Source organism: Nematolebias whitei, chromosome 5, assembly GCF_014905685.2.
Source record: "Nematolebias whitei isolate Nwh7 chromosome 5, NemWhi1, whole genome shotgun sequence".
NCBI classification, from domain to species: Eukaryota; Metazoa; Chordata; class Actinopteri; order Cyprinodontiformes; family Rivulidae; genus Nematolebias; species Nematolebias whitei.
Genome location: NC_056502.1, coordinates 13063746 through 13076501, shown reverse-complemented (window position 1 = coordinate 13076501; position 12756 = coordinate 13063746). Strand labels below are relative to the sequence as shown.

The window sequence follows — 12756 nt, the reverse complement described above, 5'->3', positions numbered from 1 at the left end:
ATATATGTATAGATATATAGATATATATATATATATATATATATATAGTTAGTGTTTCTTTAAAATTCAGAGGTTCAGTTCCCCATGAGAATGCAACTGAACCTTCACTTGACTATGGTGTGTAACAGATGTGGTCCTGTCATTGTAAAGGCCTTTTGTATCTAAATGTCTTTAGTTATGAAATATGCATTTTATGTTCTCTGTTTTATTATTTTCCATTTTATTTCACATATAGATCAGTAAAAAAAATGTAAGGCCCGATCCATTGTGGTTTTAATTAATTTATAGACTACACTTTGGTGCAGTTGTAGCTGAGAGTCATTCACAACACACACTCTGAATGTGACAGCTAATGCATGACACTGCACATAGCTTTATTTTTCAATGTTTGATTAAAACGGTTGCAACTTTGTCATTTTTCATCACAAAATAATCTTAGTGCAAAACTCAGGTTGTATGCATTCCTTCAAAACATGCTATTTAAAAAACTAACACTTTTTAAACCTTTGCAAGGTGCTCAGTGCAAGGCAACTTTAACCTTCTAAGACCTTGAACTTGCATATGTGGATGCCAGATCCTAGGAGGTTAACCGTCATAACAAAACAGTACTAAACCGGCATCATAAGATTTATAGTCATGAGTTAATTTCCCTGAAGGAGCATATTTAGGTATGTTGTAGTGTGTTGCAGATGCCAGATGAAGTAAACTTTTTGTAAACTTTCAAAGCCTTTACCCACATTAGCATGTTGTGGTGCTTCACTTTCAATGGGGGAAATCTGCACTGAACACATCTGACGCCTCTCAGGGTGTTTTTCTGTTGTCGGATTTGCATCGCACAGGAACGCTGAAGTGTAGCTACAGACTAGCCTGGAGCTAGAAGACGTGTCAGAACCCTGTTACTTTTCTTCTGTCATTAATCTGCTCAGTATGGCATACACCTAACTGTCAGTTAGTCCTACCACCTCTATCCTCTGGCTCCTCATTTGGAGTCACAAGAAAAGCGATTAAAATATTTGTCCACAAAATGCTGACAAGCATTGAGCTGTTGCTATTATGTCTTTATGCAAACAGACTCAAGATCATAGGCCCTATATGCCTTGAGATGAATGCAGTGTATGCACACCAACATAATATATACTATGCTTTTTTGTGTCTCTTTGCTTCTTTATTGCTTTTGATTTGTGTTTGATGACAAACATCAGAACTGTAATAATCTTCTTTGTGCAATATTAAGTCATACTCAATTCAAGTGTCTGCTAAGGGAGCCTTAATGCTATTTATGCCACTTGAGGAGATCTCCTATGAGTCTTAGCTGCAGTACATCATCATAAAGCAGTGAAAGACATATCACATGTTTAATTATCTTCTTATGCCAACAACCTGTCTGTCAGGATAGAGCTGTGAACCTGATGAATGCCCTTCTTTTGTTGCATGAGTAAAAATTGTTGTGTTTGTTTCTACTGCAGGGCGCTCCATATAGCTGTGGTGCAGGGAGAAATGTCCATGGTCTGCAAACTCATCGAACTCTTGCTGTGGGCTCACAGAGACCTCGATATCTACAACCATCTCCGTCAGGTGATGCAAATGTCAAAACGATGGCGCATCTCAAAATACACAGATCATGACTTTTATATTGTGCACGCACATCGTCTTATTTTATAAGAAAGTCAACAGAATGTTAGATACAAGTTTTTAGGGCATTCTATCTCAACATCAGCATGTAAAACCCATTCCTCTGCCTCAACCCTCTGACAGCAGCAACATGGAAGAAAATTAAAGAGGAAGTGCCTTGGGTTCCTCCTTTCCTTGTAATGTGCTACTGAACACTGTCACAGTCATGATGGCTGAGGCTAATAAAGTGGCATTTACCTTGTTTCTCCACCTGTTCTAGCCAAAAGAGCAAAGCCATGTGCATTCTGGGAAGGACTGTGCGTGCTTTCCAGTGTTCTGTTTTTATTTTGTGCACAATTTTTTGTCAATCGGTTTCCCTATGGCTAGGGAATTTTCTAGGTTTACGTGTAGGGTGTAGCATTCATGAAAGGAATGCCAAGACAATTAGAAAGGTACAAAGAGTAACTCCCATTAAACTTTTTGAACCTTGCACCCACAGGTTATTTCAGGATCTTACCGTTAGTGAAAGAAATGTGAATAATCATGTTTTTTTTTTCCAATAGATGTTTTGTGTTATTCTTCAGGAGTATAAAGTCTTGGATGAGTTATGGATGTTTGCACCGACCTACGTCGATGTCATGATAAAAAGTGTAGCTTTTCTTCAACTCCTTGCTTACTAATCTCATGTGACGCGTAAGAGATAGTATCTTTACTGGAATGTACACAAGGAATGCGAGCGTTTCCTAAACCAGGGCTGCCCCAACCACTGCTTTTGACCCGACGCTTCCACATTCTACCCTCTTTTGTTGTCCTAACCTCAATGCCTTGCTTATCTGCTCTCTGCCAGCTGTGTCTTTTTCATCTTTCAACCGAAAAAGCACCTGAGCTGTGCAGCGCTGCAGTTCTCAAGACTGGGGTTTCACACCACACAGGACGCTGCAGGCATGCTTACCAGAAATAATGCTGCTGCTATCATCAGTTGTTCTTTTTCCTTATCGCTGAGGCTTGACAACATAGGTTTTGTGATATCCTGTGTCTGCCCTGTCTATGAAAATGCTTGCACGCAACAGACTCTCTCTCATCCCCCCCCCTCCCCCTTTCACACACACTATATCATGTGCAATTAAAACCAGAAGGGGAGATTTACAGGCACAAGTCCCATCACAGTCATTTGCCTACCAGATTGTGTGGTTTTGACTGAATACCAGGCACAAAGAACACACTTATCTAAATGAGGCCAGGGAAGTTTTTTACTTTTTCAAAACATACATTTTAGTAGGTTGGGCACATTTTCCAGCATTGACCAACATCCAAAAGACAGAAATTAAACAACAGAGTTGTTGTTTCTTTTCCCAATATTGATGACAAATCCTGAGTTTCTGTGGTTTTGTATGTGGAACTTTTTGACAGAGTGTTACTATCAGTACCGTTGTTGAACAATAGTGCACGTGTCAGAACAAGATTTGTTTTCCACTACGTTGGTTAGGAGACAGCTGTTTGATACTCCCACGATGGCCATGTTATCAAGGTGCCTACAGAAACACACAGTCTACTTTTTGCTATTGTTGTGACAGTTGACTGGGTTGTGCTTATATTGGTGGGGTTTGGTGAATGAAACTCTTAGCGCTGCAGATGTGACAGTATGCTCGGATGACTTAATGCATTTGGTTTTTTTTTAACAGCTGTAGGTTCTGTGGTGTGGCTAGTAAAAAATACTATACAGTAATATTTATGTTAATGTACAAAGTACAACCTGATGCCTGGCATGCTTTAAAGAAAATTGTGTGTGTGTGCAAGAATGTGTGTATGCGCATGCATAAACACAAACGAAACGTCTGTGTGTGTTTACGTACGCGTTAGTATCCTTGTTCCGAGAAGTCACATGACCATCACCCCTCCCTGCCTGCTTTGCTTTGGGCTGTTTCTCAACATACCTTGCTCTGAGGTTCAGAGGGTAGTTTACAGGGACTTTCCCTTCCTGCGCGTGCTTCTCTATCTGACATCCTCAGTGTGTGTGTGTGTTTTTTTATATCTTGCACTGCATATATCTTTTCGAGACTTTAACCAAAATTAACAAACTGTCTGATGCTATCAGTATAACTGTCAACAACACTGACAGTAGTGCTGTTTATTTGTGCAACAGTATTGGCTTCAGCCTCTTGTGTTCATTGCAAAAGAAAAATAAAAGAAGATTTTTCTTCTTCTGTTGAGTTTCACCTGCCAGTGTGTGCCTATGGCCTTGAGCTGTTTTTCATGCTCATAAATCTCTACTTATCTTTTCATCTCATTCGTGTTGATCAAGTCATTTTGTAGGAATGCCTGTAAATGAGAATACACTCCAGGGAAAGATAAGGGATTTTCCCTCGCTGTCCTGTCTTCCCCCTGGACTACCCTTTGGCACTTCTGCTTTTCCTCATTCCGCTTGTCTCCCCACCCCAACTTTCCCTTCCCTCTCTTTCGACATTGTCTCTTATCAATGATGGAGTTTTGTTTAGTCACTCTAATTTTTCTTACAGGAAGCCAAAACTTGAGTCTGCCAACTCTGAAGAGTCTTTTTTTTTAAAGGCCGTAAAAGACTTCAGAGTAAATAGGGACGTCTTTGTCCTGGGAATCACTCAGTGACTGTGAATTGCATTAGTGCTATGAAGGGTATTGAGAAATTGGGGATGGGAGGGGTTGGTAATGTTGAGTTTAAAAAAAATGCTTTCAAAACAAACTTTTTTAGGAATAAAGGCTCCCTCAGACTCGAGCGTACCTCAGTCCGCTGAGGTCCGCGCGTACCGGATTAGACTCGACGCGGATGCCTGCAGGGCATGTCCGTGCAAAGATCAATATTTACGACCGCGTACACATACTCAGTGTTGCACAATAAATTGCCGGCGACAGACTGTTTTTTATGTGACACCAATGTATTAAATTCACTTTCTTCATCCGTGGTCTGGTTTAATGGCCTTTTCTTTTGTTTTGATTTTTTCCAAGAGGCAATGGATCTCTTCCTCCTCATCCATTGACGCCATGACTGAAATTGTGGGAAATTAAGGAATTTGTCACCAGCAAATTAAAATCAGTCCCATCGTGGCTGAAGGAGTGTCTGGAGATTTCCCAGTGGACCGGTCTGATGTGTGGGCTGCAGGCTCTGTGTTTTTTTTTGTGGCCTGTCAATCAGTCCAGTAGGCGTGTCAGCAAATGACCAATTGGCAAACTTAATTTGTCCCAAAGGTAAACACCCCTTGCCTGCGGAGCTGGGCTGCAGCCGGCCAGGGTGGACGCTCGAGTATGAAGTCTCAACCGTCTGCGGACAGAGCGCACAGTTTCTGCGCAAACTGAGGTCCACACGAGTCAACGGGTACCTTAAGACACTATATAAAACATAACTATGGTAAACATAAAAATACAAAATATTTGGTAAAACGAAAAACTTATTGATTCATCTATCTCAGCTATTATACTGCGAGAAGTGTTAGCAATGTCCCAAGTGTTTTTATAGACAAGTCAAACTACAGTTTCCTCAAATTTTTTATTGTTTTGTTTTGGAGTCCTTGTCATTTTGAACTGGTAAGATAAACTGCACTTTTTGACAAATAAATCAGCTAACATGCTAGCAAACAACTAGTCAAGGTCAACACAATGTTTTAATGCATTTTGAAGGGAAGAATCAACGCTCATGCAACTCTTGTGCTCAAAAGATGCTAAAGTAGTGCAGGAAAAGTGGTATAGGTCATTCACGATTGATTTGACACAAAGCGGAACAATCTCCACATTTTTTATTCCCCTCTCTATTTATTATTTGTTTTGTATATTTCTTTAATTCATAAACTTTGGAAAATTGAAAGGTAACACTCTTGTTGTTACAGTGTAGTTTCATTTCTTTAAAACAAAAATGCATTTTCTTAGTTTGAACACTAGATACAGTATATCATACATATTTTCTGACTGAACACACATGTTTATGAAAGGGTAGCATTACCTTTTCTCAGAAGGTGCTCTTTGTCCTGGCATTCATTAAACCTTTGTTTATACACGTTAGTCTCATTGAGCCTCGGGGACTCATTTACAAGAGAGACCTGTTTTTAACAAAGAATGATGGTAACAGTAGACAATCACAAAAGAAAACATATAAATTAAGACGAATAAATGAAAAAGTATTGCAAAAAACTAAACAAAAACAGCTACATTGTAAAGTGATGTAGAATAGTAAAAACAGGAACATGTCTGCATTGGCATAACATATTCAGTCAGTATGCATATTTATGATAAAACAAGAGCGAGGCCTTGTGGTCACAAAACGTTTTAAAGTTGTTACTGTTCGACCAATAAAGTTGTTGTAAGTTACTCAGTTAAAAGTTACAGTAAAAGACGACTGTAAAGGCACTACCAGTAATTATAGTTACCGTACTGTTTGTAGTGCTTGTATGCGCTTGGCAGCCAATAAACCATTATAAAGTCCAGGAAGTTGAGGGGACACAACTTCAAAATATACCCATAACTGCTGTACACAGTGCTGTTTAAACATTCTTTATGATTATATGAAGCTCAAATTATGTAAATTATGTAAAAAGGAAACTGATTGATGTGTGTTTCATTGTGTGCACATGTTTGTGCGTGTGAGTCATTAGATTCAGGGAAGCTAAAGCAAGAAACACTTTGACACAATGGAGGAATTCCACAGATATGCTCTTATGGTTCGTTTTTTATAGTCTTTACTGGAACAAACTGTCAGCACATACACACGCATAAAAATGAAACGTTGTGCTACAATGTGTTACTGATTGCTTCATTTCTGAATAACATGAAAAGCAGCCACATCGCCCAAATTAGAAAACTTCCCTTTATGACCCATTGATCATTGCGTAATTTCAAACAGCTGAGGCCCATGCCCTCTTTGGCCTTGTAATTTTCTGCAAGACGATACATGCCGACCTCACTGAGATGCAACGTCCTGATTGCTTTGTTCAGCTTTCATAAGATTGTTTCTGAGAAAATAAAATGTAACTTCAACTTCTTCCTTCATGAAAGCCAACAATTCCTGCTCGTCTTGAATTAATCGCATGCGAGGATTGACATTGAAGGTATTTGTTCCGTGAAATGTGGTGCAAATGTCTCACTTGACAGATTTATTCTTGATCTTTATCTAGTCGCTCACAGCTATGAATTATGTGCATAGGCTAATTATGTTTGTGCATACTACAAAGAGACTGCAATAATCTGTCCAACCACATTAACACTGTGTTTGGAAGCTTGGTGTGCATTCCTGATGTGAGCCTAATATAAACTCTTGTTTTCCTTAATAAACCTCATATGAATGCAACAGCTGCATCTGCTGGCTGAATAGACAACCAAAGGGGATTTCCCCTTTGGTTGTCAAAAAGGCTTTTTTATCTAACTACTGTTGACCAAAACGCTGAGGTCAATGTTTTATCATTGTGTTCGCTCATCGGGTCAGGCTATAAAATAATGCTTTTCCATTGCATAATTTGCTGCATGAACATGTTCACTGGCAACTAAGATGGATCAACATTTGATCTTGCCAGCGTCAAGAGAATAAAACTGGAACCAGCTGTGCAGAGTAGAATCAAGTAATGAAAACGTAAACCAAGATGCTGCTTAAACGTTACCCTCTACTGGTGTCTGTGCAGAATATTATCTGATTTTGTCCTTATATTTAAAATCTATACAGCACAAATTGGCACGAGTTCTGTTAAGTATTTTTTATTGGTCCAGTTTTTCTACAACTTGGTGTTGACACAGACTAGAGAAGGGGTATTCAACTGGCGGTACGGGGGGCTAAATCAGGCTCACAAGTGAGCTCAGTTGGGCCCACAAATTGGGTTAATTTTTAAATAAAAGTAGATTTTAAACCGTAAAAAAAAAATTATTTAATTACAATAACTGTTGGATGTCTGACCCCTGAGCACTTGACTTTCAGTAACTGTGGTCCGCAGGGCAATTTAGTTGAATAGTCCTGGACTAGAGGCATTGTTTGGTTCTGACACTGATCCTTATCATACATAATGAAATAATACCTTTCTGGAAATCATTACATACATTTTTATCATCTTTGCATACAGAAATACCAGTACATGTATTTATTTATTTATTTTAAGAGTTATGGAAGCCTGTTTCTGTCATTGAAAAAAAAATAAAACGTCTAATGGTATGTCATAATTTTGTCTTTGAAAGTCAAAATTATGACGTACCATTGGACGTTTTATTTTATTTTCATTGGCGGAAATGGGCTTCCATAAATAAGTCAACATTTTGTAGACATTTTAAAATTAAGGAACGGGGTTGGCATAGTTGTATAAAGATTTTTAGAGAAAAAAACAACAACAGACACTTGTTTTAAAATAATTACCAGTACATACAGAATAAAATCAAATAATCAAAAAAAAAAAAAAAAAAAACTCACCTTAATTCAATGACTCTTGAAGACAAATGTCTAGTAACTTGTGCTGTTTAGTGGAATAAAAATCTACTTTGAGAAGTTTTGTCATGGACCTGAATACATAAACGTTCACTTTTCGTCCTCCTTCAGACGCCACTTCATCTGGCAGTGATAACCAAACAAGCACACATGGTGGATGTCTTGTTGAGAGCGGGAGCTGACCCATCTGTCCTGGACCGTCATGGCCAAACAGCGCTCCATCTCTGCTGTGAATATGACCAGCACGACTGCCTGTCTGTACTGGTTCCTTTCCCCTCGTTCTCTTCATGTCTGGAGATCAGAAACTTTGACGGTAAGTTCAAAGTTCAAGGTTCTTTATTGTCATTCACATCACACGTGGTACATGAGGTGGAACAAAATTGTGTGCCCAAGGTCCCAGTTACACCCCCAAAAAATAGCAAAAATATGAAGTATGAAAAGAAACAGTATACAAGGATCTAAGATATACGCTAAACACTAATAATGTTAAATAATACGATATATTAAACAGCATCCTGAGTAGTGATTAACTATGCAGACAAAATCATTCCCAAACTGTTTGTTTGATTCCTTGTGTTTTAGATGTACCGTATTCTCCGGCGTATAAGTCACCGTTTTTTGCATAGATTTGTCAGACCTGCGACTTATACGCTAAAGCGACTTATATACATTTTTTTTTTCCATGTTCATAACGCAATTTTTGACTGACACTTTAAATTTCTAAGAACTGCAACAGCGAGTCCTCCCATGCGCACTCGCTTCACTGAGCTGGTGCAGGCGGAGGAACGCTGGAGAGCTAGCAGCTCCGGCCGCGATGGATGGATGGATGGTGCCGCCCAGCCTAGGCAAAGTGACGCTGTTTTGACCATTAAATAAACTCATAATAAATGCGACGGGTCAGAGGTGACGCATAATAAATACGATTTATATGCCGAAGTGCCTTATATGTTTTTTTTCCTCTTCATGATGCCTTTTTTGACTGATGCGACTTATACGCTGGAAAATACGGTATTCACATTTAATGACAAGTCTGAGCTGCAGTCTGTAGCATATTTTTACTCTAAAATCTGAATATATCTCATCATCCATCTTGAATTTAGAGTGTCCAACTGTTCATTAGTGCAATAACTCATGCCTGTGCAGTACGTGTTGCTGATTACGCCTCAGTGCAGAGTAAGACAGCTTCTCCTGCTTGCTTAGCTGTCACTATGCCCAGTTTAGAAAAGTAAATATCCTATTTTAATTTGTCAAAATCAACTCTCCTTTTCCCTTAAGAACAAAGACTTTCTCAGTAGATTGTTCATTTTTTATTGTAATGCTTTTAACAGACATGTTTTGGCTCATTCTTAACCACAGTGGCCTCAGCGGTTCAAAGCAGTGGGTTAGGAAATGTGAAAACTGTAAACCTGTCTTCAGATGGGGGTTGAACTGTTCTGGGGATGTGTAGGTGGGATGACATGAGAACATTTACTTTCTTTGTGTTCTTGTCAAGTCGAAGTGTTAAATCTTCACACAGCTTCAAGATCTCGCTAGTATGAAAGTTACAAACCTATAAGCGCAAAAGGTAACCTCAGGCCTAGTTCTTTCCACAACGAACACCGTGTCACGTAACACTGTTCACCAAATTTCATTTTTGGGTCTACTTGGCAATTACCTTTTACGTTTCCAAGTTGTGATATTATTCTTTTACAAAGTTTTAAATGTGTGAAACTAAAATAGTGAATTATATATATCTATTTATTTGATGATGTGATATTTTTGTTAAGCACTTTGGTAACAGTTTCTGTTTTAAATGTGCTCTATGAATAAATCTGACTTGACTTGAATTATACGTTTGAGGATGCTTATTAAATGTTTTTTTGTAGCGCCAATACAAAGTGTGGGATTTTCTTGCTGTTCTCAGGTTTGACTCCTCTTCATTTGGCAGTGCTGCAAGGTCATCAGAATCTGGCTGAGAAGCTCCTGGATGCAGGAGCTGACATCAATGCTATGGTCAGTTGTTGCTGATAGTTACCCAGCGTCATAATTTTTACATTTACATACATTCTTTACATATTTTAACTTTCCACCCTTCTTTTCTTTGCAGGATATCAAGAGTGGCCAGAGTCCTCTCATGCACGCTGTGGAGAGTAATAATCCAGACATGGTCCACTTCCTCATTGAGGTAATAAGGTTGTGTCGGCAGGGAGGAAAAATTGAGGGATAATTTGTCACTAGACCCCTTTCAAAAAGACTAGTTTTCTCTTTCCAGCTTATCACATAATTTAGATTGTTCTTTTAACACATAGTTAAGGTCTACATAAGAAGAGTATTTTTGTTTACATCCTCTTTCATTTGAAAATAATCTTTTTATTTCTTTCTCATGTAACTCACCCAGGCCACAGCTTTATTTTTGGGTTACCTTTTCATGACTGGATCTGTTCTGGTTTTCATTATGAATCAAGGTCCCCTGTTTCTTTTTCACAGAATAGATGTGATGTGAACAGCCAGTCCTACAGTGGGAACACAGCTTTGCACATCGCCTGTGGTCGGGGCCAGGTGGACACTGTGCGGCTGCTGCTAAAAAGTGGAGCTGATAGCAGCTTCAAGAACTACCACAATGACACCCCAGTGATGGTAGCCAAGAACAAAAAAGTGAGGAAATGACAAGGGGGTGGGGGGGTGGGGGCATAATGAGAACTTCCTGAAATTCTTCTCTTACAGTTTTGTTTCATTCTGTTATGCTGGTCAAAGAAAATTCCAGTTAGGAAAGCAGGAAATCACAAAGAGATTACCAAAATTGTCTGTAAATGACTTCATAATGATTGTCCAAACTTTCATTGCACTGAATAATCTTTAGATGGAAAATCCCATCCACTTGCCAAAGTTACATCAAAACAAATACAAACAATTTCAAAACCTAACTGACTCAACTCAGACTAGGACACCAAGGGGAAAAAAAGAAGTGATTCAGAAGTCGGTCATAAAAAGTGTATTCCCCCCTCTAGAGGCCAAACATGACTTATACACTGTTCCCCACTATCATTTTGCTTAACATAAGGTTGAGTTAAACACATTTTTATGGTAGTCATTGTAGATCTTTTATTACATCTATTGTACATCTTTTGTAGATTGCAGATGTGTTACGGGGAAGAGGCTCCAAACAGATCAGAGCTCAAGATCAATACATCATCTCAGTTTCACCACACGGGACCAACTATATGGAAAATGGTAAATACTTTCACACAAGTTCGCGTAGAGCTCGGTACAATCGCACACAAATACATATAAGTTCCTCATTTGTACTCTGCTGTTGTTTAGGTTCACCATCTTCAAGCCAAAGCCATGGGTCTTCACCTTCAACAACGCCACATGGCCTTTATCATGGTGCTTCCCATTCTCCAAAACCTCCAACTGCACAGTTTCCATTTTACTAACTCTTTGTCATTCCCGGGGGGACTTTCAACTACCTCCTCACAGATAAGCCTCAAACTCAGGACATTTATGGGATGGTTGAACCAGTAAGCAGGCAGATCAAAATACCCAGCAAACTAAACTGAACTGGGCTTCGTTGAGGTTGGTAGCACCTCTCGGGATGGCTCCTGCTGCAACATGTGAAAACTGGAGAGCCAAGCAGCTGCAGTGATGAGATGGATTTCTCCTTATGAATGTCAGCGTGAACTCATGATATTGTATGTAAATAGAGCAAATTGTAAAATACATTGATGGATTTATGAACACTTGTATATATCTGTAAATAACATGGAACAAAACTCAATGAAATATGAGTTCTAGCCACTTTACCCTAATTTTTGATGTTTACTGTGAATAAGAGGCGATTAGAGTGTTTCAGCAACAAACTTTCCTGACCTTACTTGAACAGTGGACATTTAAGTTATCTTCACCACTAGGGTACAGGAACAGTCAAACTTTAGTTAATATCTCTAGTAATGTTTGTGAATATTCCTGTTGCTTTCTCTGATGTGACAAACTCCCTCTCTTTTAGATTTGAATAATCTTATAATGGTACTGTGTCTTTAGTGTGCTTGTTTGTGTTTTTTCAACCATTTTCCCCAAAATGTATAATGTTTATATAAAGATTGTTTAACATTTTTAAACATTCGTGAAGGCTTTTTTGTTCCCATTGTGACTCAAGAAGCACAAATAAAAACAGAGGCAGCTGGTTCATAAGGGCAGGTGGGGTGGAGCCCCACCTAAATTATTGGCCTCCTAATAAATAATGTAAATTACTTATTTACTGAGCTTCATGTTGTTTTCTTTAGACACATTCAGCTGGTTTTAGCCCATTAGTACAACCTCTACCAAGACCTGATGTGAGCTCAAACCCAGGAATAGCTTCAGTGAAACCTGCTGAGACCAACAGTGGAGAGATTCTGTTTTCAAATCCATTTGGAGCAGATAGATGGGACCAGAACAAAAAACTGAAAAGAACAGAGGAAAGTGAAAGTACAGGAAATTCCCACCAAAGTGGTAGGATCTTATTTAAACAATGACATGGCTTCTGTGTGTGTGGCTGTGGTGGGTAAGTGGTTAAAGCCGTGGTCTTATGACTGAGTGATTCAGTGATCTGATCACTGATTTGTTTCAGTGATGATATATTGTATCATCCTTTTTTAACTTTTATGTTATTTTAGATTTACTTCACTGACCTTTTACTCTCCCATTTAACTGTGCTGATCTGGAGTGGGAGTGGTGGGGCAGAGGTTAGAGAAGGTGGGCCT

General features: G+C 38.9%; 1 protein-coding gene across 1 annotated transcript in view; it reads left to right on the top strand.

Annotated features, from left to right (window-relative positions):
- Positions 1-11451, top strand: part of bcl3 (BCL3 transcription coactivator) — a 23294-nt gene extending 11843 nt beyond the window's left edge. Inside the window, exons 3-9 of the mRNA XM_037676160.1 lie at positions 1467-1575; positions 8147-8348; positions 9939-10027; positions 10122-10199; positions 10502-10669; positions 11146-11245; positions 11336-11451. Of these exons, the coding sequence (XP_037532088.1) occupies positions 1467-1575; positions 8147-8348; positions 9939-10027; positions 10122-10199; positions 10502-10669; positions 11146-11245; positions 11336-11451 (862 nt within the window). The remainder of the gene's footprint in view (positions 1-1466; positions 1576-8146; positions 8349-9938; positions 10028-10121; positions 10200-10501; positions 10670-11145; positions 11246-11335) is intronic.
- Positions 11452-12756: the final 1305 nt, after the last annotated feature.